At 39.0% G+C, this 26419-nt stretch overlaps 1 protein-coding gene across 5 annotated transcripts in view; it reads left to right on the top strand.

The window, feature by feature from the left end:
- The window catches only part of OPA1 (OPA1 mitochondrial dynamin like GTPase), a 50628-nt gene extending 42910 nt beyond the window's left edge, over positions 1-7718 (top strand). For 4 of the 5 annotated variants that reach the window (XM_071567074.1, XM_071567072.1, XM_071567073.1 and 1 more), the window contains 2 exons: positions 6425-6502; positions 6990-7718. In XM_071567074.1, the coding sequence (XP_071423175.1) occupies positions 6425-6489 (65 nt within the window). In that variant the 3' untranslated portion in view covers positions 6490-6502; positions 6990-7718. Of the gene's footprint in view, positions 1-6424; positions 6503-6986 lie in introns of all 5 variants that reach the window. The other variant, XM_071567071.1, reaches the window with a different exon arrangement.
- The last annotated feature ends 18701 nt before the right edge of the window (positions 7719-26419 follow it).

Genomic DNA, 26419 nt, shown 5'->3' with positions numbered 1-26419 from the left:
CAAAATACCTTTTTTGCATGGCAAAGGGATTTAAGGTACATAAAAAACTTGTCAGTGAGTCTGCTGAATCTAATGGTGGATGGCTTTATATGTCCAGGAGGGGAGGCCTGATTTATAAATGTATTTACAACATTTTTATATCATCAATATCCTGTTCCAATGAGTGTACTTTGAAGTCAAAATTTGTATAAATAACTGACACGCATCAGAATTTTTAGAAAGAACTCAAACTGAATGCAAATTCAAGTCTCATGATAGGTTACAACACATAAGAAACATTTTGTAACAATAAAGAAAAGCTGCTATGATGTAGTGTCAGTTAACATCTTCATTCAGCATAACTAGTGCTAACTACAGGTGGGGTAACATGGTAGCTGTTTTCTGCAAGCTTGCATATTAATGGTGCACATTCTTAATGATTCACAGATTTGTTGCATGAACTATTATAAATTCCATTTAAACTTTTCAGAGTTCTGCAGTGCTTTTATTACACTAATGAGCTAATTGTTTAAGAATCATTCACTTGATTCACAATGATTCATCCTCCTGCCCAGCCTTTTTTTAAAAAACTTTCAGCTGCTGATACTCACTTGAACAATATTTATAGCAGTTTGACAGCAGGATGAGGAACAGCATTTGTCTTTGTAACAGCTTAAAGAAAAGGCCTTTCCAGCACCCAGCCATGCAGCTACAATCTTGACCTCTTTCTTATGCTGGGAACATACACACAGCAGACAAGCAGCACCTCCCATGTGTTTTCTTGACCCTTTGACTGTCCATTCACTTCCCGTCTGTTTTGCAGCCTTAAAGGAACAGAGGGGGCCCTCTACTTATAAATCTGTCTTTGCAGATGATAAATGATGTTCTATCTCTTTAAGGGCAGTCTGGGTGGTTTGCCTTTTTTTTTGTTCCCCACCCTCCCCCTCCCCCCCCCCCCTTTAAAACTTTAGCTTTCCTCTTGGTCTTATCCAGATTAAAATATGGTATGTGAACAAGAGAAAACTGGCAAAAAATGTGATGGGTAGTTTCAAAGGGTTTTCTAAAATTCAGCAGGACATGACCCTGCAATGATCAGTGAATTATGGTAGTGTTTGCATGAGACATGAGTAAGTATGTTGATGCAGGTCATGTAACTGTGAGTGGAAAGTCTGCCTTCTGGGGCACTATTTGGAGTGGCTGTGAGTGTGCTGCATCACACTGTTTCCACAAGAAGTAAAGCTTTCGTATGGCCATTACAAAATTGAGGAATAAAGAGATTATTCCTCCCTCTCTTCTCCATCTGACTGTTCCTAGGGTTATATACAACTACAGAGTTTGTGTCTTACATAGCCCTAAGCAAAAAATCAGCTTTCAACAGAAAACTTCGGATCAACATCTCTAGTTTTTAATGGTGTACTTCTGGGCATTCTGATGAATTCTGACTGTCTGGGCTTTCCTTTTTACTAGAGGAAAGATGCATTCACAGTGGTAAATTCAACACTTTTGCCTCTATGGTTTAACTAACCATAGCACAGAAGTAGCACAGCAGTGAGAATATTTATATGTAAGGAAGAGATTAAGAAAGGAAGGAAGATTAAAAAAAAAAGGAAGGGGGAGAACTAAAGTCTAAACACAATCCAGAGCCAAAGGAGTAACAAGCATGAGCTTTCAAATATCAAAGCCATGTAAACATTTGTTGTAGGTAGAGATCATTTCAGTCTAGAACAGAAGGATTTATAATAAGGAATTAACACACTTTTTCATTGTTGTTTCATGCTGTAAGTTTCATCAAAGTACAAAATGAAGATGGATCTGTGTCCAGAAAGATTTTATGATTTTTTTGATGCTGCAACTGAAATTTGATGTCATATGGGCAAATTTGTAAATGGGAATGGAAAGCTTTTTTTATTTGCCCAAAGTACTTGTACAGTTTTCTCGTTGTTCTGGCACAGACAGACATGAACATCTTTAAAATTCTCTACTAAAACTATTGTTATTAGAGGTAAATATGTATTTGAATGTCTCAAGTTTAATTTATCTTAAGAACCATAAGCAAGACAGATTTTGTGGGCAAAGGCAACATTTTTTATTAAACCAATTAATACAGTTGGAAAGTATCCAGAAAACATTTTCTTGCTACTTCAAGTATATTTGAAATAAATCAGTAATGTAGCTTTTGTGTTTAATATTATTTTGAGATGATTTAGCCTTACCTCAGGAGATTTGCTTGATAATTTAACTTCAGCTGTTTCATTTTAGCACTGTTCGTTAGTAGCTAAGCTCAGGCATGTAAGGCAACAATCAGAAAACAAGCAATCCTTCTAAGACTGAATATTTCAGGGGTTTCCCTTTTGACCAGCCTTTGATATTATGAAAAGCAAACTTTATCTGTGCCTGCATCTTTATATGTTCACAGTGTATCCAAATCCTCGTTACAGATCAATTAGTCTGGTTTTTAGCCTTTTAGATTTAAGATCACAGGATTAATGAAAAGAAAATGAGCGGGTAGCAATAACATTTCATATGGAGATCAGGAGAGACTGAGCATGAATGAGGATCTCAAGACATCTGAATAAAGAATTTCCTCATTCTGTCAGTGAAGTTTTATGGGATGTGGAGAGAGGATTATGGGAATATTCATGACCAGATCAAGAAGCATAATAAGCTGATGTATGAACCAGCTTATCTTTTAGGTAAACACGGGGTAAATGGGAAATAGGGTAGCCATTCATGGCCCCAGGCCTGTGAATTTTACTATTCTAAGATGGAGGCAAGGGTTTAGTTACAGTTATTCTTCTTTGATTTAATTTGATTTTTGATTAGTGTTTAACAGGTGCTGGAAGAATTGCATATTTGTAACTTCAGGCCTGTATTACAGCTACCAAAGAGCACATCATCTTTCTAGAATTCAGTGTAAGCAATAGTGTATATTTAAAATTCTGCAACAATAAGAGTGTAGTGCTTTAACAGCCTTCTGTGACATGGGAGCATTGTTCAACCTGTTACAAATTGCTAGCAAGCTGAATGCTTTTAATCTGTGGGTTACTTGTACATGGAAAAACACAGTATCACTAAAGCTGGAAAGAGCAACAGGTCACATTTTGTCTATCCCTTAATTTACTTCTGCGATAACGATTCTTATCTGAAACCCAAATGATTTGTCATGTTGATTCAACCTTCCTCAGAACAGAATGTGCTATAATTTACAAGTGTAAGTCAGTAGTATTTTGATCTAGGTGTCAGTCAAAACCCTGCAAATGTGGGTACAGATCTTGTACATTTCACAGAGCCAAAAGCTTTCTTGAAGATGGGTAATGTCTGACTCTTGAATTGTGAAAATTAATTGTTCCACATGCAACATCACATGGTGCCCATGAAACTAGGCAGTTATCCCAGAGTGGCAGACCCTGCACTTGCACTCATTAGAAAAGTTCTGTCTGAGCACTTGTATTTGCTAGTTTATTAAGATTAGTGTTGTATAAATGCATAACTCTGCTATTAACCTATTTAAAGAGTAAACCAATTCAGCAGACTGCTGCGCTGTGCCATGGAATGGAATTGTGGGAAAGTGGTACAGGCTGTCTGGGGTGTCCTGCTGCTGCAAAGGGCCTTACTGCAGCCAAAAATACGGGGCACAGGATGAATAATTGCAGCTATTTGGCAGTCATTGTAACTGTTCTTTTTAAGAATAGCCAACGTGTTATTTCAGAGTATTAAATTACCTCAAGACCTCGTAATTATTACAGTTAAGTAATCATTTCAATTCAGTCCAAGTATAAAAACTAATAAAGTGCTCATAAGATGGAGTCAATTTTGGTGTGTCTGTTCTCTGAGCAAACACAGCTGATTCAGTATATTCTGGTGGAATATGTATTTTCTATCCTGTTATTTTAATATGCCCTAATCATAAAATTAAAATAGATTCGTTGCCTTTTTTTAAGGGTGAAATAATTGCAGGTTTTTGCTGATGCTATTAATTTTCAAGGCTGGAATATTTCATTAGCAAGAGGTCGAGGAAGGAAAATATTTGCATTTCATACTGTGAAATCTGCCTACTTTCACTGGGTCTAGTGGCTCGATCAATACAAAGAACACACTTGGGAAAGCATGTAGCAATTGGGGGAAAAAAGCACCACAGAAGGGTACTGAAAGCACAACATGAAGAGATCTTCTGGGTTGTGAGATCTAATCTCCAGTTATCACTGGCACCTGCTGTTCCTTTTGGAGATTGAGGTCCAGGATTAGTATTTCCAAACCCACAACCATTACAGAATGGTTTGGGTTGGAAGGGACCATAAAGCTCATCTTGTTCCAACCCCCCTGCCCTGGTCAGGGACACCTTCCACTAGACCAGGTCACTCAAAGCCCCGTCCATCCAGTTGTGGTCAACAAATATGTTAATTCTGTCCAAAATAATATGATGTTATTTCGAAGGCTAATTTTGTAACCATTCATAGAGCAACAGTATTGGAAGCAAGCTAAGTAGTTGCCTAAATAAATGCTATAGGAATAACATTTTCCATACAGGAGAGTTTTATATACTGATATGCAAACAAAGTATATTCTTTTTTTCTTTCAAACAGATAGAATTGAAACACTTTGAATGTGTTTAATAAGAAGTGGTCATGGGACTACCTCTTTTTCCTCATTGACAGCTTTCAAAAATTCTGCTGAACTGAATAAGATTTTTTTTTTAGACTGGTAAAAATCAACTACTGTTGTTTCTTAACTTTCAAGGTACAACTTTTGCCCTCACACTGACTGTAATCTTCATTTAATATCAAAGTACTTTAAAAAAAATCTGTTTAAATTCAAGAAGGTTCTTTGGTGGTGTTTTTAGGGCCCAGAGTGTGATTCAGCTTCACTGTACTTCTGTGTTTGTAGATAAGCACCACTGGGAAAGGGCACATTGAAGTGTTGAAAGTCTCAGTGGTTTGCCCTTTGTCACCTAAGAATTGCAAGATAAAGGTGGAAGTTTGAGGTGTCTTCATCCTCATGTGGGCTATTTTCCATATTTTATTTCAGATGCTGACTAAAATTCTTTACTTCTGTTAAAAGAGGACTGCAGGGGTCTAGTTGAACTTTTATTATTATTATTATAATCACTCTTTAGCGGATTTTATGTCTGTTTGTGGGCTTGTCATTTTGTTCAGTAAGACTTTTGGTTCCTATAGCTCTGCAAGAGTGTTCTCTTTGGAGGTAATTTTTTTTCCTCTCATGCTTATGCATCCCATTTAGACCTGAATGTTTTATTTTTCTTTCTGTTTTGCTGTTACTTCAGCTCATCATAGCAAATTTATAACATATGGAATTGCTAAAAAGAATAAAACATTAAGAAAAGGTTTTTTTAAAAAGCTTAAACCCTGTATCTCATACAAGGGAACATACAGCTTTAATCCAACAGTATTTTTAGCTTGGAAAAAAATATTTCTGTTCATGCTCATCTAACTTATTTTTGTCCTACTGCTCTCCCCATTTCTTCATATTTCTAAAGTGTGTGTTTTTCATGACTATAATCACACACAGAAGGAGCTTCAAATGAGGATGTGGTGAGAGAGAAGCAGGAAATCTCACAGGCTTTGTATTCCAGCTATGTTCTAAATCTTGCTTCATGAGCAATTTAATAAATCAAATAGGTTATATGATGACAAATGTTGTATGGAATTGAGAAAAGAGTGGAAAAGTGCCTAAACGCCTCGATTTTTCCCAATCAGTGTTGCCTTTTCCTTCTTAGTAACTATTTGTAGTTGTGGTCAAGTTATATTTTTGCAGAGAAATAAACTCCCAGCTTTCGTTGTTAAATAAAATTACATTCTGCCCACATCCATCTGGTTAATACTGAAATGCAAGGAAATCAAGTGCCAGTTTTAAACATTCTTAACATTGTGCATTCCCTTTTGAGGAGGTGTCTCAAATACTGACTTGTGGTTCCCTGAAATTCTCTCTGGTGAAAGGGCACTAGGTTTCAACTCTATTTAGAATGATCAGTGGTGTTTGTTACACTCACTGTGGAGAATAAAAATAATTTGGTTGAAGAAGAAAGGAGTTAGTGGGCATTATCTGAAACCTAACAACTCCCTGCATGTAACAGGTGTACAGTAGTTCTTCTGTGCACGATCTGATGGAAATTTTAGGGGTTTTAAATACGTTTCTAGTATTGGATTAATGCAGTATTTTTTAATTATTAAATTAGCGTGATAATAATAAGATATGTTTGTAGGAGTTCTCAAATGAGACAGGGTTTCATTTTTTCTAATGTAGAAAAATTTTGTATATTGTCATAATTAAGAAATTAAATGCATGGGATAGTATTGATGACAACATTAGTTCTTGCTCTTGTTTGCAGGTTTGTTTTTTGTGTTCTGGTGTTTTTTTCGTTTTGTATCTGTCCCCAGGTACTTAATAGTAACAGGCATTTGAACAGTGATCTTTTTAATTCCCCCAGAAAAAGTTCGGGAAATCCAGGAGAAACTTGAAGCCTTCATAGAAGCCCTCCATCAAGAAAAATAGATTGTTCAAGCAGGTAATCGTATTTGGTCATAAAAAGATTGCTACAGTTATCTCATTCTTCTGTATAAAATTATTATCCATCTCTTTGAAATACATGTTTTCATACAGACTTTGTGAAAATTCCTGTTTGTTTTATTCCTTTGCCTGGCTGCTGCTGCTTCTTGCTTCTAAGCTGCAGAATTATACTTTCAGCTTTTGTATTATAGGCAGACATGAAACTCAGTAGAAATACAATTACTGACTAGTTCTTTAGATATTGTGAAAAACTGTAGGCTATTTGATTCCTCTCAGTTTGTTATTTTTATCTGTAACCAGCTGGAATTAAGATTAAGGGAATGCTTGTCTATGAAAGCATTTTAATGACACTGTATATTGCTAGCAAAACTATTTGCATGCAGGTAATTTCCAAGTTTTTTCTATATTAATTCTCCAAACCACAAGCCCAAGTGCTGTCATGCTTTTGTACATGTTTTAAAATAGTCGCCTTTCTGTTTCAGCAGAACTTTACAGGTTAACGCAGCCTTCTCCGGGATACCTCGCACAGAGACTGAATTGAAATGGCTTTTGTGTCCCATTCTCTTTCCTGTCCTTTGGGGAGCATCCTGAAATGTTGGAGGAGAAAGAAAACATCTCATGGGATTAGAAGTTCAGTTAAAATCCACCTGCTTATATAATTTCTGAAGCCACATGCACAGAAGAATCTGACTTGTGTATCATTGAGATAGCTTGGGAGCTGAAGTTGTACATTTAAGGGGTTTTGTTTTTCCTGAAAGGGAAAAAAGCTTTTATTTTTGGTATCTGTCCTGTATGGTAGAGCTGGATCAGATTCATAAAATTATTTTATCTGTTGTCATTTTCTTGCCTGCAAATAATCCTGGGAGTTTGCATAACATTTTAGTATTTGTATGTACATTAAAATGCCCTTCTAAGTAATGCCATTTGTATTCATTATGCTCTGTGTTGAAGCATTTGCTGATCACTGTGGTACAGGTTTAAAAGCATGGTATTGAGATCTTGTGAGGAAGTTGTGGATTTTATTAAACTCCTAGATCATTGAGAGATGTCATCCAAACAATTCTTGTAATGCTTTCAAGTGAAAGTACCTACTGCTTTCGGTGACAACAGGTTTAGGCCCAAGAAATAATGTCAACAGCTGCTCCTTTTACCTGTTCCTTCCTAATATATGTTGTTACTTTTGAATCACAGTCAATTACATTTCATTTCTGGGATTGCACAGACTCAGATTTCCTTGTTAACTCCTTCCTTCACCATAGGTACAGAGTAACTTGATCGAGTATGTGTGAAATGTAGAAAGATAGAACATACAATTCCAACTTTTCTGACTTCTTAACTTAAAAAAAACCCCGGATAATGTCATTAATTTCATTTTTTCTAATAGCTACTGTAAGACCAAAATCTCTTCTATAAGAATGTTATGCACAAGGTCCTTCCATGCCCACTTGATGTCTAGTAAAATTAGTAAGGAGTTTTTCTTTCACTGCCTTTCACTTTTGCCATAGAAATGTCACTTCTGACAAATTTAAGCATGATATAACCTCTCTAACATAGGTGCCTGGTGGTTAATCACTACCATATTTTTCTGCCCACACTTTGCCACAAATGGTCTGGATACACTTCTGAATGCTTGTGTGGAAGAAAGTGTTAGTCCTGAAAGAGTTTTGTTTTACACTTGTCTGATAATGTGCATTAAAAAATTGACCTAGACTTATTTTTCCCTTTTGAAAAGGCAATTGATTTTGATGTGTGGAAATGAAAAGAAAGGAATCTGAATGTTTTCCAACAGATATTGTTTGGGTTTACTCTCAGAGGAAACAATAGAAAGTTTGGTAAGATGTTCCCCAAATATTTGGACATTAACTATTCACCCATGTGGACAGAAAGCTAACGTAGAGCTATTCATAAAGTGAGGTAGAAAGGTTAAATATTTCAGGGTGATAGAACTGAATGTTTTGGGATTTTTTTTAATTAATTCCTGAAAATAACTGTTTGAGAACAGAAAAATGAAAAAATTGGCATGTATCATCATCATTTTCTGAAGATAACTTCAGAAATATGTTTGCACAATTTTTGAAGGCAGACACCTTAATGTGTATCAAGTGAAATAAGTCTGTACTTTGTAAAAAAACCAAACAGAAAAAGAAGAACTTTTGCATTTATCTAGAGATCACTGTTTGAAACTTCTGTGTAATGTAAATGTTGCAAAATGTTACATTCAGTGGCCCAGTGTTCATCTCTTTTAGTGTGATGTTCCTATGGTTTTAGTTCCGACTTCTCTGTGCTGCTCATCTAAGACTTAGCATGATGTATTCCATGAAAACTAGGTATTTATTGAATAAAAATGTAACTTGAAGGAATAATAAAATGGGTCTGAACATGGTGCTGTTGCACCTTACTGAAAAGTCACGTTGACCTTCTTTTTCTCATTTGTTAAACTGTGAACAAGTACCCTGCTAATGACAGCAAAATGTCTGATTCGGAAATGCTGTGTCAGCACCAAGTTACTGGTAACTGTACCAAGTATTATCTTTTACTATATAAATTAATGTACCATCTATGTAATACATCTAGACAAAGATGTTGTATGAAAAATCACTGCACTGAAAGCTTCTCTCTCTGGAAGTTTAGATAATGAGCTGATATCCAGCGTATAAATGAAGACTGTTATGGAGTGTTAGTTTCAGGTGCATTTCAAATAAACCCGCTGCTAGGGCAATGGGTTTGAGAGTTAAAGAGCAGTCAGCTTACCGACTCAGGAATTCAAGAACATAAATTTTTTTTCTTCTTTCTTTTAGATGAAGAAAAATTTTAGAAAATCAATTAAAAAAACCCAAAACTATTTACTGGAAGCTGTGCTATTGAAGTTGCTGCAGATTTGCTCCACAAAGCTTGAATTGCAAATATGGACATGTTAGTCTCAGTGAAGGACTGTAGCTCTACATTTACTTGCTTTCATGGTTAAACTAACCAAAAGTCATCCTGACAAATAAGCAACAGGTAATTTATGCTAGTTTTATAGGATTTTTTGTCTAGGTTAGAAGAAACAGGCCTTACGGCAAGTTGTGCTTATCTTAATAGTAAATTAGTAAGAATAGACTTCAGTGCTATTAGTTGACCACTTCAAAATTGCTCCTTACAAGGAGTATCTTACTGGATGATTAGATGGAGTTTGTAAGCAGCATAAGAATGTGGTGAGTATTGACAATTCTGAGATAGAAAACACTATTATTTGAACTGTCTCTAAATTTCATGTGGTACTGGAAAGTATGTTATTCCAAACTGTTTTGCACAAGTTTGAGATATTTTCCCCTACCTTCAGATTCTGCATAAACCAATTTATTGTAAGGAGCAATGACTAATCTGCCATTTCTGTATGTTTTTGAGATTAGAGAGGGGAATCAACAAATGCAAATAGAGTTATTCCATAAATAGACATTTTATTTCCAAAGCATGTTCATTACTGTCCTGTAGTTATGCTAAGATATTTCTGTTTTTCATTAAATTAACCATTTATAAGCTGAGGTTCAAATACTAACGAACACTTCTGACACTTCTTATGAAGAAGGTACAAATGGCGTCTTTTCAAATGTCAAAAATTACTCCTTCTGAGTGGTTAATAGTAACCTCATCCTCAGTTATCAGATCATGAGAGAGATGAAAATCTTGGAAAATTTTAAAAGTATAAAAAGCAAACATAAAATTAGCAGGTGAAAACTACAAGTGAAGTTAGTTATTTCAAACATACTGATATGCTCTATTTCACCATCAAGGATACATTAATCTGATTTTTTTACTGATTACATTTTGAACCTAAGTTATGATGTTCCAAAGTGAAAGTTTAGAGAATTTAATTTTCATATGTCTTAAATGAACTTTGTGATTCTTAACAATTGTGTTAAAAAAGATGGATTTCATCACTTCAGCTGTGAAGTTTTGAAATACAGGATCTCTAAATCTGACCCAGGACCCCTTAAGTCAACTAGAACTCTGTTCTTGGTGGGGTTTGGTACAGGAGATGTCTGTGGGATTTTTTTGCATCAGGGAAGGTGTTGCCATATAAAAATGTCTGTGGTGATACCTCTGTGTTCTTGCAGAGGTGCAGTGTGAGGGGTTTTTTGCCTGTTTGGAGTGTGTTTCTGTGTCTTGAGGTGCTTTAGGGAAATGTTCCAGCAATGCATCCTCACACAGATGGGATGTACAATAATGAAGATCTTACTGGGTAGGGCTATCTGAAAAAAACTTACCATCTTAGGGACTTACCAAAGAACTGTTTGGGATTTTTTTAATGTCAGTTTAGAGTTTTTGGATCCTGTAGTATTTTGTAATTTGTTCAGTAATCCATCTTCCCTTGCAGCAATCCTTACAGACCATAATCAGTCACTTACTTGTTTTTATTCAGTAAGATAAATAAAATGCATTGAAAAAACCTTGCAATACAGGTCCTAGTAGTTAGATAACTCCTAAAGCTGTGGTTTGTCACAAGTGCTATGTGTTCTATGTGGCTGCAATCACAGACTTTTCACAGAATGCAGCTGTTGTCAAGAATTTTTCAGTATAAAATCCAAACAGAAAGGAAGGAAAGAAGCTGAAAGGATACAGAGATTGTAATGATTATGCTGTGGTGCTGGAATGGAAAACCCATGCATATTTTAGTGTACACAAGTCTTGTTTGCATCTGCCATCACCTCAGTACTTTAGCACATCAGAAGATGAAATTATCCAGGCTGTTGTTCTGTAAGAAGTGCTAAAAATCAGAGGCATAATTTTAGTTTTGAGTAGTAGTGATTCGGGAAATAGTTCTGAAAGTACTTCTGAAATGGCTTGTGAAACAGTTCTAGAGCCAACCTCATTAACTGTTCTAGAAACATTTCTGAAATTGACTAAAGTTTCCTGGGATTGGCTTTAGGTGCTGTTTTAGAGTCAATTCTAGAAATATTTCTAGCCATTTCTGCTGAAAAGCTACTTCCTTGGCATACCTACAAATGATGTTGTGTATGTGTTCCAGAACATTGTTTATTTGCTGCTCTTGTGGGTCCGTAGGCTCTAAGAAGACTTCCAGAGCAGTGGTGATTTTGCATTGTGACTTTAAAATGGCTTTCTGAAGTATCCTTTGTAGTGACAACAAGCAAGATGAGTTTTGTTCAAGTTTTTTACCCAAAGAACAACAGCAAAATTTTGAAGTTAATCAGAATGGTGTGTTTATTAACACTTTGCCTTCTACCATCTCTAATATAGGGATACATGTGAAGTTTGAATTAAAAGGGTACTTTATAATTTTTAGAACAGAAATAGTTTAAGTGTTGCACCTCTAGCATTTTAGAGACCTTTTCAGGAAAGAGCTGGGTGAGCACTTCTGAACAGGACTTGACAGCTGCCACTTCCTTAGGACTGCAAAATACAAGCACTTTTGTGCTCTATCAAATTTACCATCTGGAAATTACATAAATTCCACCTTTGACTGAATATGCTTCATATTTCATAAAGGATCATCTCTTCCAGATGCTGGAAAACAGTAGATTACACAACAAAAGCCTTTTAGATCTAAATACTTTACTACAGAAATAACTGAAGACCATTTTCACTTTCATTTCAACTAACTGCCTTCTCCTTGCCAGCCTCATGAAATAAGTAGTAAGGTAACAGTGTGCCCCCTATATTTAGGAACATGTGAAGCACTGTTTTGCCTTATGTCCACAAGCCAATTGCCTGTGGCTTTTGATGTTTAGGGATGGAACATTCATTGCACCCTTCCTTACAATGCATCTGCCCTGGTTCATGTGAAAATCAACATCCTTTTTTTGTATTGCTGCCTGACAGGATGCTACAATACTATTAGCATTTGCAAAGGGTTTGCTCTATCTAATAGTGCAACCTCCAGATCACAGGCTGCTCAGTTTGTGTTTCTCTATTATGTGAAAGACACAAAGAAGCTGAAGGCTGGCAAAGGCCTGTCAAATCTTGTAATGTAGCAAGCGACCCCAGAGCTTCATTCTGCTTTATATCATCCCTTGTTCCCCATCCCACCCCTTTCCTTGAATGGGCTCTGAGGTAGGTAAATGAATTCAGTGGTATGGTAGGCGGATGATTCCTTTCTGACCTTGTTCCTGTACCATTTGTTTCTAGGCTTGTTGGATGAAAAGGACATATCTGAGCCTTTTGTTTCAAATAATTTTCTTGCAGGTTGGGGAGTTAATGCAGACCTTGTCTGAGCTCACCCGAGCGGAAAGTGTTCTGGGCACAAGTCGTGACACGCTTGGTCCCTTGGAATTGCCACATTAAAGGAAAAAGCAGTGAATTGAAATTCTTTCACATTTGGCATTGCTTAAACACCTGGACACCTTTTTTTCACCCCCAATGTGCATGTGTTTATATCTTCTGTCATGCCTTGAAACATCTGTCTTGAGAGCAGACAAGAAGCAAACAAAGAATGACCTTTGAATAGCCCAGTGTTACATGTTCCAGTTGGGAAGAAGTTGAAGCTGAGGCAAGAGCTGAGTACAGCAAACACTAAACAACAATGGGTTCCAAAGGAGTACATCGGACTGAAATTGGCACAGCACTTCTTGAAGAGTCATGTTTGTTTGCTTAGGGATTGATCTTGGATCATGTGTTTGGTGGTAAGGAATGCAGTGATTTCCTGCATCCCAGGACCGAATCCTAGGAGAAATGAGACCTTTCACACCAGAGTTGCCTGAACTATAAATACATCCTTGAAGATACTTTTGTAGAAGGAAGGCTAGAGGAATGTGACTGGTAGGAAAAAAAAGAGATGGAAATACCACTGTAGCTGTCCTGCATAGTCATAAATTTGCCCTCTGCACTGTCAATGCCGTGATGTTTGGAAGGTCTTTCATACCTCCCAAGCAATGGTTTCCTAAGGTCTCAAAATCATAGAATCATAGAGTGTTCTGAGTTGGAAGAGACCCCTAAGAATCATTGAAATTGAACTCCTGGCCCTGCAAAAATACTACTCTCTTCAACTTTTAATTGTACACGGAAAGTTTGCAGTTTTTGCAGCATTCGAAGTGTTGTGTTCAGTTCAGCAGTGAAGATCTTCTTAGCCCAGTGGAAACCTAACAAGGGGCCTGTTTATCATTTGAGCCCATCATTTTGTGTGGCATGTATCCTTTAGTGAAGGCTTCCACAAGCCAAAGCAGGCATTCGGACAAATCTGCAAGAACATCAGGCCTCAGAATTAGTATGAAACACACAGGCATAAAGAAGATGAATGAGGATGGTCATACCCCAGTTTGCCTTAAAAATGTACATATTACTTATGTTGGTAGACTGTACCTTGAATATGCAAACATAAGGGGTATTATCTAGATGCCTATGGTTACTAACATATTTTCTTCATGCAATTATAGAACCACATGATAATGACATGTTATAAATAAGTAGTATTAAGCTTGAGAAGCAAACTTCCACATTCTGCACAGATTCAGGGCATCCCCAAAGCAAACTGCTCATATTTCATTTGTGATTCGTCTGGTGTGTTTGTATGTCTCAGGTGGACAATCTAACAGTTGTGATATCAAACCCACCTAATCTGAAAGCTATTTGCATGGGTAAACTACTTTGTAATTTAGGACTGATTATGGACTCTTTCATTCAAATGGAATAGCTTCCCGGACCCACCTCATGGATTTCTTGCTAAAATACTTCATATGTTCACAAGATTTCAGTACTGCTGATACATAACTTTGTGTGAGGCCTTGCCTACTGTCTCACAAGGAAGACCAGCAGAAATACTTAGTGCATAAGGAAAGCCCTCCAAAATTATTTTTTATTTTTAAATCCTCCACCAATAACCAGGAAGGTAATGATACCCCCTTTGTGTTTTTCTTACGTAGTACCTCTTCTCTCACCAGTGGTCAGAAGATTAGTTTTTATCTGGAAGCTCTGATCAATTAGATCTTTTTGCAAGAAAGGATTTTTAAAAGCTACTGAATATTTCTTTCATGACTCATGATTCATTACCACTGGATTCTACTGCTTTAAGCAAAATAAGAGCTTCCCTTTTAAAAAGTCTTTTTTCCCTCCTGTCAGTTTATGCACAGTCCATCCCTTCAGCAGGGGGAGATAACACTTCCCTTTTCAGAAAAAAAGAAAATAATTTTCCATTGCCTGAAATTGGAATTGTACAAAGCTGATGGAAGTACAGCCAGCCATCTATCTATCGAGGTTTATTTCTGGACACTGCTTTGTTGTATGCTTTTGCATACCCTGTTTGCTTACCTGCCAGCACAACCTCCTTCCCCATCCTCCTCTGCCCTATGGGCATTCAAATTACCCCCACACCAGGTGACATTCTTGAGCCTGTGAGGTGCTGAAGGTCAAATCAGATGCTTACAATAATCTGGCTTGAAAGTATACGGTAAAATTACTACTACTGCTCATGTCTCTTTTCAGTTTTGTTTCTGCTGTCTTGGTTTTAGCTACAAGTGCGTATCACATTTTATAAATGTCTTATTATATATATTATGTATGAATGTCTATGCAAGAAAAAAACATGCTGACTGCCTCAGAAATTGTGACTTGCTGACTGATCTCTGCAGAGCCCAAAACAGAATTTATCTAATCTAGTCTGAAAGACAAATGCCATTAGTAGATGAGTAACAGAGAAGAAACATGGAGAGTTGTTCGTGACAAGACACTGTTTTCATGTGGAAACAAGGGAATATTATACCACTTTCTGAAGCTTAGAGCAACTCTCAGATCCTCAATAAAATCAAGCTCTGTGATGAAAAGGCCTGTAGGCTGTTCGGCCCAGAGATGGGGATTATGAGAATATTCATGACTCCTGAGAATCAGCAGGTGAGACCTAATGCACACATTTGCCCCCCATCCCTTTTCCCAGCTCATCCTTTTGGTAAACAGTACATAAAGGCTGGGTTCCCAGAGTGACAGAACTCAGTTCCTGATCCTTTTTTTTCCCCTCCATTCTTTATAACAAAGATTGCAGTGGTTTTGCCACTTGTCCCAAGCAGAAGCACAGAATCTCCTTTTCATTTCTAAAAAGCAACTGTGTGGCCAAACCAGAAGTCTTGTGACATTACTTAAGAAAGCAGAATGGTATCTTAGCATCCAAGGCCTCTTTTTAAACTTAATGAAAAGCCTTTCTGAGAGCTTGGATAAGCTGGAGAGGAATCTCTGTGACATATGTGCATTGTCTTAGAAAATCATGGGTTGAAGCCAACTGGTGGGCCTCTGCCTTTAATTTACTGGGTATTTGTCATGCCAGTTTTGGTGTGCTTGCTAGTCAGTAAACACCCCGTGTTCAGAGTCCATGCAATTGGAAGCAGTTGCAGTATGTGATTGATGCAGGACACTGTTATAGGCCAGTGAGTGACGGGATGCTCTGTGAGACAAAGATTCCTTGGGCAAGATGGGTAAAAGTATTTTGCCAGCTTTTGCCCAGTGCAGCACAAAGGCACAGTCTGTAGCAGATTTCACCAATCAAGCTTTTGCAAAATTGTCTCATTGTCATGTGGGTGAAGAGGGAGTCTCATGAGTTCTGATCCTGTCCTGATTCTGACAGATTTTACCTGCAGGAATGAAGTTTTATGTTCAACCTGGGGAGGTAGGGATGTTTGTAAGCTCTTTAGCTGAAGCTTAAGTCTTGTCATCCCTTTGAAAGCTGAAACAGTGCCTGCAGTAAACAGAGGAGACCACAGTTGATCTTTGCTATAACTCAGTGTTGTTGCATGCTTTTCTCTGCAGAAATGTGTCAGTTCAATTTGCTCTGTCCCATGATCTAGCACAAACCCATTCTACTGGCTTGTGACTTTCCTGTACACAAATTCCAGCTGTGGATCAGTGATACAGTGATTTGGCAGTTAGAGGTGTCCCACTGAATGCAAGGGAAAGACATTTAGGCTGCTGTCAGCCTCGGATCTGTGCCACTTAACCAGGACTGGGTGCAACTGGAGTAGTAACCTTCCCTCTCTCTGCCCTGGTGTGTGGCAAGAGCAGGAATTTCCCCAGGTCCATCAGCCTTCCCAGCAAGGATTTCTGGTTCAAACCTTCCTGGCTGTGCTGAGGCAAGTAACTGAACAGAATTGTGGTTTGGTATAAATGTACTATCCTGACAACATTTGCTGTAGCCTAACCCTTGCAGATCATCTATCAATGAAGCCACAGTGAATGTTCTGCATTAAGGCAAAGGTGACTTCTTTTTTAGGTTTTCAGCCTTTCCAGGAGGGATGTTTACAGCATTTTAAATCCCCCGTGGAATTTCAGTCTGCAAGAGTTGTAGTGCCTGGCTCTGACAATACTATTGTTACACTTTGTTTCAAAGTCTCTCAGCATAAGGATGCTTGTTTGTGGTATTCGGGTGACAGCATCAGAACAAGACTTCAACAGTTTTGTTAATTGGAGTCTAACTTTATAGCACTTAGTTCTGTAGCTGGAATTTGGTCTCCAACAATCCAAACTGAACTGCTGTCTGCTCAGTATAGTTTTTCTAGTAACTGATGCATTTAGGTCAACAAACTGACAGGCATTGCTCATTTTACTGCTTGGCAAATATTGAACTAAAGTCTTCAGCACTGTAACACTGTTGACAATTGCAGGATAAAGGCATTGTCCTCTTTTGTTACCATGAAGTGCATCTTCACGTTGGATTCTGGCATAGCACACTTGGTAAACAACAAGGGATGTTGTGCTCTGGAGTCCCAAGTGTTTGCTCTGACAATATAAACTTACTGCCTGCTCTCTGAAACCAAACATCTGTCTCTGCCATGGTTACTTCAAACTGATATTGAAACAAGCCATTCTCTTCCTGAAAACACTGGAGGGCGACAGCATGGCTGCTGGAGAAGGAGCTCTTTTCTCTTTTTGAAAGCTCTGTGGGCCACCCTCCTTTATTATGTTGCAGGTCTGTATTGAGGACACCAGACTAGGCTTCAAGAGTCTGAAAGCGAAGAATAATACTTGATAGAAAAAAAACACTGTAGTTTTGTACAGTTAACACTAGTGCCACTGGAAAGGAAATGCTATGTTGCAAGTCCATTGTCAGTTCTTTCTTTTCCATGACAGCATGTTAGAAAAGACAAAACAGAAGTGAGCCAAAATACTGCTGAAAAAATTCCATCACGTGCATCCTGTCCACCTGAGCAGAGCACTGCTACTTCACTCTTCCTTGTCCTCCCCAAAATTAAACCTCCCCATGACTACTGTGAAGGTCCGGGGTCCATTGTGTCCCAGCATCCATAGCTTTCAATCCCTTCTGCTTCGGTAGCATCTCTCGGTCGCTGGTTTGCTAATGTGAGTCATCCCTATGGATCAGGCTGGAGTGATTCAGGTGTGTGCGATTCAGTGGGGACATGCCCCAGAAGAATGATATCATTCACAATGGGCTGTTCCCTGCTACCTTTGGTCTTTGTTTACTACAGCTTTATTATTTATTTCATATTTAGGTCAAGGATGAAGATTAAAGCAAATCTGCCCTTCTTCTTCTTCACATCTTCACTTTCACCTATAGTTTGTTTTGCATATGAAGAGCTTGGAATCTTTATTTAGGCCAGTTTGCAGTGGTAAAGAATCTAAATCACAATGAATCTATTTGAAAAGTGTCTAGCTGCACATCTGCAGTTACAGTTGCATATGAAACTTTATCCCAAACACTGACTGGAGGTGAATCTGCAAGGAAGAGAGCATTTGTAGACAGCTGGACCCTGCTGTGCCAGACTGGTACCCACCAGCTTGCAAGATTGGTCCCCTCCACAGAAATATTAAAATTAATCCACAGCTTTTTGTATCCTTGATAGACACACAAATAGGTACAGCACATGCTGTATGTTTCCTTTTCAAGTTTAACTACTGGTGCTTCCTTTTCCCTTGTGTCTCAGAAAAAAACAACAGCTTTGCTTTTGAGGTAAAGGCAGTCACATGCTAAAAAGGAGTCTAAGGTTATAGAAAGAGGCCAGCATGGATTCCACCACCAGGTGCTGAGATAGAAAAAGTCCCATGATCTACTGTTTCCATTTTGCCATGTTGCAGACTTGTCTTGGGTAACTCAGAGCTGAAGGGAGTGGGAGAAGGGATTGTAATTGTGTTTCCAGCAAAAAAGGGAGAGGCAAAACTGCACGCTTCAGGAAAATGCCATCATAATTCTTCCTACATTAGTTCAGATGGGCTCATTGATCATGAGACTGAAAGCTTTTATAGCTGATGTCAAGTGACTGTTTTGGGGATATTTCTCTTATTGTCTATAAGGTTCCTTTTACCAAAAACCAGCTGGTTGAAGCCTCTATTTCTCCTAAACAAAACTGTCTTGAACTTCCAGGGGAGAACAAGGCCTTCACTGTGCTGGCCTTGACTGAAATCCCAGCCAGGAGGGAGAATTCAGACTTGTTGCCTTTGGCTGCTGGGGTTTTTTTTCAGCCGTAGCTGTGAAGTGGACAAAGAAATTTAGTAACCACCAGCCCTGGGAAAGAGATGAGCCTGTCCATCCCATAAGGTTGTAGTAGTTTTGTATCCACCTGCAAATGTGGATGGCAGAAGTGGCTGCTGTTCTGGCCAAGCCAGCCAAAGATACATACAGCAGAAATCACTCCACTGTCTGGGTTTTTCACATATTCGAAGCTCATTTTTATACAATAATCTCAGCTCACATAATTTTTTCTTTTAGATGACATATGTCCATATGCCCTCCATGCTAGGAATGATACTTGCAACTAACTTGCAGATCCTGGCTTCCCTTCTGAAGGAATCAGTTCCCAGAAAGACTCAGCCCGAGCTTGTGGGCTATTCAGGTGAAGGAAGCAAAAGGGGAAAGAGCAGCCTGGTGCTTCAGTAAAGACAGTAGCGAGTTTCTGTGAACAAGGGAATGGCAGCCTTTTGATGAGCAAGTTGGACTCTGTGAGGCAGCATCCTCCAGCTTCCCTCCCAGCAGGAGCTCACCAGGCCAAACAGCCGGCAGCAGCCCTCCACCCTGCTAAGGCTCTGGGGGAGGACTTCCTGCTAGGTAACAAACTACCACTTCTGTACAGAACCCAGCTGTACTTTTGGACATCTGGGTTCTATATTGAACAAAGTCAGGAACATTTTGTATTTCTATTTAAATTCCTAATGATTTATTTAACAGGTTTGGTGTGTGGCTGCCTTGGAAACTGCCTATGACAGTCTGGGAGTACCCACATGGATTAGTGTCAGCTCGTTAGCTCTGGTCCTTCAGAAACCGTTGTCTTCAACTGTATTCTCCAAAATAATCCAAAACTGTATCTTAACCCTAAAAAGGCCAATTTTTATTTAAGAAAATATTTGAGAACTAAACTTTAATAAATCTGAATTGCAGTTCCTAAGTGAAGAATCTCGAGAGATTCTCAACTTTTTCACTCTGTATTCAACAGCAACAAAGAAATCATCTAGAATCAGTCAACCAGCAAAAGAAATTTCATCATGAATGGTTACATGTTGTTAATTGTTCTTTCAGCCACTGATAATCAGAGATTTACAATGGAGAAGGAGAACCAAGCAGTCTTTAAGTAGCCTCCATGAACTCCACCTCATATAAAGTGGAAATGTGCATTAGGACATATTCAGAATGTATAGTAACCATTCAGCTTGAACTGTTGTCTGCACAAGTTTTTTACCTGCACAGTTAATTTTAAGATTAAAAGAATCCCTCAATAAGACCTAGAAATCCCTGGATAAGACCTTTTCTCTATCAAAAATGATCATTCATGGGCCTCCAAAATGTGTGGTAGGAGTGTTTTACCAAAATTTGTCAGGTTCATTGGGCCTGATAATTTTATAATAAAGGCTAATGTGAAAATTGCTTTCTGCTTTAGGGAAATATCGAATAAAGGCTTCAGTGTGATCTGAACTAAGTATTTCCTGGAGTTTACCAACACCTGATCCTGGAAATCATCAGCAACACTGCTCAAACTCAGCAAAGTAAAACTACAGATTTGCATGGAGCAGAGGAGGTGCCTTAGGCAGACAGACCTGCAGAGAGAAGAGAATGGGCATGGCATGCCACACTGCACCCTTACATAGGGCTATTCTGGACTCAACAAAGCCATGGAAGAAACTATTGTGTTTTAATTCTGCAAACCCACGTGGCTGATGAGAAATACAAGGGGCGCTTTTTTGCTTGTTAGAATTCTAAAACTAGGGGTTTCATATACCCTTTTCTCTGAAAATGCCTCATGGTTGAAATATGCTGTCTGAAATCCCCTGTTTCCAAGTCCTTCTGGAAATAGCTTTCCTGTATGTAAGGCTTAATTTACAGTCAAGAGACAAAAGGATCCCCTTGAAATCACACCATGTTAGAAAATAGAGGACTGATGGAGTGTGCGAAGTCTAAGTCAAAAACCTTTTGGGAGAACTATGGCATAAATTCCCAAGTGTTTCTGTATTTTTTCTTTTCAGTAATTTTGCCAATATTCCAGTTTTAACATCCCCCAGAATGTCATTCCTGTTAGTTTTGTTTTGCTCAACCCACACTGGGACAGTGATGTGAAGTTTGCTTACAATTGCTTTAGTGAGGAACAAGGGCAGAACTAACTCAGAAAAGATTGTCCCAGTTAAAGATCCATATGCAAAACTATGGGCTTTATGTGATGATTGAGGCAACGGGGTTAACCAGCTAGCAGTATCACTTTTCAAGTAAACATTTTCAAGATAACACACATTGATTTCATTTATAATAAGCTGAAAACAGACCCATTAGGTCTAAGATACACCTGAGGTGAGGTGTTTGCTTGGTCAAAAGGAGAGAGATTCTGAGGTATAATGCACACCAATCTGGTATCTTTCTGTCAACATTAATCTTGGATTTTCAAGGTTACTTGATACTGTTTTGGTGGGGGTCCTCTGACTTTTTCCTGCTATATGTTTCCACTGTCACTGGAAATCAAAGAAGTTCAGCAATTCTTGGTATGAAACATTTGAGCCAGACTCAGCTTTTATGCTATTTCGTGTTTGATTTTTTGTTTTTACAAGGACATTTTCCAGTGCAAGATAAATATTTCATAAAGAAAAGTATTTCTATATCTGAGATTTTTTTTCTTATTTTCTTATAACAAATTGTCTTGGCAAATTTAGAGACATCAGGGAGCAAATAAAAATCCATTACCTGCTTGTAAGCTGTTTGCTACCAACGTTTCAATTCCTACTTCTTGGTATTTCTGTAGGGTAAGACAAGAACCAGACCTGCACCCAACTTCTGCTGGGCTCAGAGAGACTTGAAATAAAGAAACATCAAGGTCTGATGTAACAATCTTCTATAACGGATCTTGTCACCAGGTAAGTTTTCTAAGTCTATTACAATCACTGGTAAACATTACCCCTCTACTTTGACTAAGTTTGTGCTGTAGTTTCCAGCCCTGAGATCTCATTCTGCCTTTTATCTACTGAATTAGGAGTTGAATTGGATGTGGATTATGTTAGTCTTGACTGGATGTTGAACTTAGAGGTTAGTTATTCTGTTCCCTACTACCCTAAGCACCCTAAGTTATTGGTGCTGCGTTTCTAAGCAGATTCTCCCAGCTTCAGCCAAAGTACTTTGTGCTGTTGTACATCAATGTTCAGAGTGTTTTGTGCCTGCAGAGATAGTGCCCTGCTTTACTGATGGAAACTGAAAGTGGCTGAATGAGCCAAACATGAAAATACAGCTCAGCAATCCTGAATGCTGCTCCTCCAATACATGAACCCAGGCCCAAGGTCCTGATCTGAAGCTGAATCATGGTTTTACATCTGTGTGGCCCTTTCCAGCTGGATATCCCTTGTGGGAAAGGCCTTGCAGTGAGTACTCCCACAGGCTGGTGAGGTCTTTGGTGCAGTCAAAAAAATCATTGCTTACAGATAATTATTCCCCAAAGTCCCACCCTGGTCATCTGAGTGTGACTGGCAGGTGGACCCCTTTCGTCTTTGACTTTTTCAACACATGCAGAGTCTGGCAGAATGTTAGATCACTTTGCTTTTCTTTTGGCATTAGCACACTGGAAGTAGGAAAGTTTATGCCTGGAAACAGTTGGTCAAGGCTTGAAAGTAGAAAATACTAAATCCAGTCATGGAGAGCTTTTAAAAGGGCAGGGATTTCATGGAAATAAAACAGTCTAGTCCATTAAGTTCCTCTCATGGACTTTTATGAGGACAATTATTAATACTGTTGAAAATTATACTCATGAAATATGTGTTAATGGGAGTTGTGCTGGCTGCTGCCAGAAAAACTGCAACCTTTACAGCTCATTTGGAGACAGAAATATTCGGCAAAGTAACCTACAGGGTGCAAAGGTTCGCGTGGTGCCGGCTTAGACTAACTTAACATATGCCCTCTGTAGTCATGGTATTGTCCAAAACCTAATGCCCATAATAAAAGAGAGAAAAATTGGACCCCAAGTGGCAAGAATTGTAAGCCCTTGGAATTCTCCTAATCAGAGATATTCAGCTATTTTTAGTTTATAATGTTTAGTCAAATAGCAACAATGATTTTTCTTCTTTTTTCCAACTCAGCTGCACGGTGTGTTGGAGGGGGTCTTGATGGCCTGTGACCTTGCCTTTATCTGTCAGTCTGTCACCCCTGGTCTTCAAAGTGCAGCTTAAAGGATCTGAGGCTTCTGTGTGGCCTTGATGTGATCTGCTTTCCTGGTGAAGTTTTTCATTAGCGGGTGTTTTTTTTAATCTGGTTGGAACTTGTTTTGCTTGCTCTGTGGGATGTTACTGGCTCAGGGGTTCTCCTGACCCCCACAACCAGGTTTAATAACCCTGCATGGCCTGTATTTGCAAGCTTTGTGTGTATGGTGGATGCTGCTTCTACATAGTGGATGCTGCTTCCTGCCCCATTGAGTAGGCTCGCTCTTTTCTCCTTCTGCTTTCAAAATCTTCATCCAAGTCTCTCAAAAAAGGAAATATTTTTTGAAGTACAGTTGGTTAGATACAGTGACTGAGAAAAAAGCCCATCCATCTGCAGAGTGCTTACCCACCTGCTAAGATTACTGCCCTTCCCTTCAGCTTGTTGCTGCTGTGTTAGCCATACGTTTCTTTTCCTCTGAATCTTGGAGAAAGGAGGTACCTCACAAAAGAGCAGTCTCATGCTGCATCAGACCACTGGTTTGGGTAGCTCAGTATCCTATCTCCAGCTTTTGCCAGCAGCATATGCCTAGGGTAGAGTGTAAAACAGGACAAGTGTGCATGATACTCCAGTGTGGTCTGCCAGCAACTCATGGTTAGGAGCTTTTTGAGCCAAGGCTGTTTTCTGTATATTCAATATATCTTAATGGAGATTTTCTTCTATGTCCAGAGGCTTTTTACTAGCAGAATTTTAACCACTCTCCTGTTCTTTGTACTTAACAAAGGACAAAAAATATTCTGGGGACATGTGGTTTGCTTATGTGATCCCTGCATTTGAGTGGCTTTTTGTGGACATCTGGAAGTAATTATTGATGATGCTAAAAGACTTGTCTCTGTCACCAAATGAAAACTTCTTATACATCCATGACTAGTGCAAAGGAGTTAGGTGTCCCTGTTTAAAATAATTGGAAGGGCTGGGTGTGAAAAAACTTTATTGTAGCTGTGTCTGGGTCTGGGAGACACTGACCTTTCACTGAAGTGGAAGGTAGCACTGGCTGGTTCCTCTCAGAAGAACTACACCATCCACACAGTGTATTCTCACTGCAGCACAAAGACAGACAGTCCTTGTATTTTATCCATCAATAAACTGTTGAGGGACAGCAAGGATTGATCAACTGGTGTCCCTTCTCAGCAGGTTTCCCAGGCATTAGGCTTCAGCTTCTTTGCTTAGAATGCATTTGGTCTTGGCCAACTGCGGACTCTGTGGAGCACTTCTGGAGAAGCCCAGACTGGTTACTGGGCATTGGTGTGGGAACATGCAGCCCCTACCTGTAAAAGATTAGGCTGGGGCCCCCTTTACTGCAAACCTGGCCATTGCTACACAGCAGCTCTTTTCCCCCAATTCCAGCAGAACAGTCTGACAAACACCAACTCTAAATTGAAGGGATGGGAAGAAGGACTCCACAAAAATGTTTGATTTGCTTTAGCATTGTCTGTGAAAGGGGCAGGCCAGAGCAATTACCAGCATGCACAAGATGCCTGCTATGCTGCTTGGAGTGTGTTTCTTTACTACGTGTCAATACAAACCTAAAGCCATTTTTCAGAGTTTGCAAAAGGCTATAATTGAAAAGGCATGAATTGCCCTCAAGAGATTCCCCACTGCTCTGCATTATTATCTACTGGATGGCAGCTCTATAGGCCATGTATCATTTTTTTTCAAATAACCAGTTAATTACTAAATAAAACAACCTAGCTTTCAAGCTGATTAGCCTAGATTAATGACCAGCAGCATGTTTCACTCTCCTCAACAATTTATCATGGAAAAGAACTATGTCTTTAATGATTTAGGTACCTGGTCTATTGAGGCTTGCTCCAATCTGTACAACCTCCAATTTGATTTAATTGCTCTTCTTAGTTTGTGACCTGGAAAAAACCAAGTGACAGCTCCCATTAGTGAAGCCCAGCTTGCAACTTGCTTGCAGTGTTACAAAGGCTCACTGGGTGTCTTTCTCTGCTGACTTCATTAAGAAGATATATAGAGGTCAAGTGTCACTTTGGCACAGAACAAGTACCATGCCGTTTATCAGCTGAAACAGGTTGAATCAACCTGTGTATTTTATTTAAGTTTATATTCTTTCTTTTTTCCTCTTACTGTTTTTAAAAGATGCTTTTAGAAGCTCCTTGTTTTGTTTAAGCTAAGATTGCATTTACAGACTGGCCTTAAAGGCATTAATTGCAGTTAGTTTATTGTTGCTTTGGCATGAAAACTTTGGCATTGCACTCCTCTACAGTTATTCAATGAAAGATCTTTTGTTATAAGGGCTTATTCAGGACCCTTGAGTTTGCTTCCTAATTAATATTAGACTTCCTTGCAGTTGTGCTCTGGAGTACAAATGCTCACTTCCCAAGGATGTTGCTGCAAAAGCACATTGAATGTGTCTTTAAATGCATCCTGAATTACTAACTTATTATTGGGCAAATCCCAGAAGTTTTCAATTAGCCAAAACTCCCACTTAAGACAATGGGCCCATGGAAGTTGTCTCATCATTAACTGAGCTCCAGCAGTTGTCTGGCACTCAGTGAACTGAGTCATGGTCACTGTCCCTGAGAGTTTACCATCTACATTAGAGACAAAGACTAAACAAGGCTGAGAAGATAATGAGGCAGCATGAGCTGGAACTGGGCTCTGGGACCTGGCATTGCACTTTGCTCTTGAGGTGTTTAAGAAGAGGCAGAGGGACCACTGCTAACACCATTGGTCACTGTAGTGCTGTGAAAGGCAGATTTTGGTGTGAGCTGTTGCTAACATGCTCTTTCATTGTGCCCTCCAGGAAAGAGGCCAAAATGGATTAAGTCCTTTCTATGTTCTCTTCTTCTAGGGAGATTTGTGGCCCTCTAGAAGTGAGGGCTGCTTTCTGCTGAAGGGGATTGCTTTGCACTGTCCTATTCTGGGATTTTCTTATCTGAGGAGAAGTTACTGTCTGGCTGACATTCTCTGATGGGATGGTTCAGAAAAAGCGGGATCTGTGGTTTGTGCCTAAGGCAAGGCAAGATGGAGAAGCGTTAAATCTTTTCACAGATAAATTATTACCATAGTGGGAGGGGTAAGCGGGCTCACAAGGCACACAACCCAACTCCCTCTTTTTTTTTTCCCCATCAGGAGCAAACCAGGCCTAGGAAGGGAAACCTGTGACTTCCTGACATATTCGCAGGGAGCTCACACAAATCCATGTCTTCCTTTCCATGGACAACTGTTGTTGCTAATCCTTTTTGCAAGAAAGCAGTGTCTCAGGGAAGGGTGGATGGCGTTGATTGGTACCAGTGTAAGCCTCATTATCAGTGTCCTGGACTTGTGTTAAGTGTGTTGTAAAGATTCCTGCCAAGCCTGCTA

This window comes from Pithys albifrons, chromosome 11 (assembly GCF_047495875.1).
Source record: "Pithys albifrons albifrons isolate INPA30051 chromosome 11, PitAlb_v1, whole genome shotgun sequence".
In the NCBI taxonomy this organism is placed as follows: Eukaryota; Metazoa; Chordata; class Aves; order Passeriformes; family Thamnophilidae; genus Pithys; species Pithys albifrons.
This window is presented reverse-complemented; position numbering and strand designations above follow the sequence as displayed.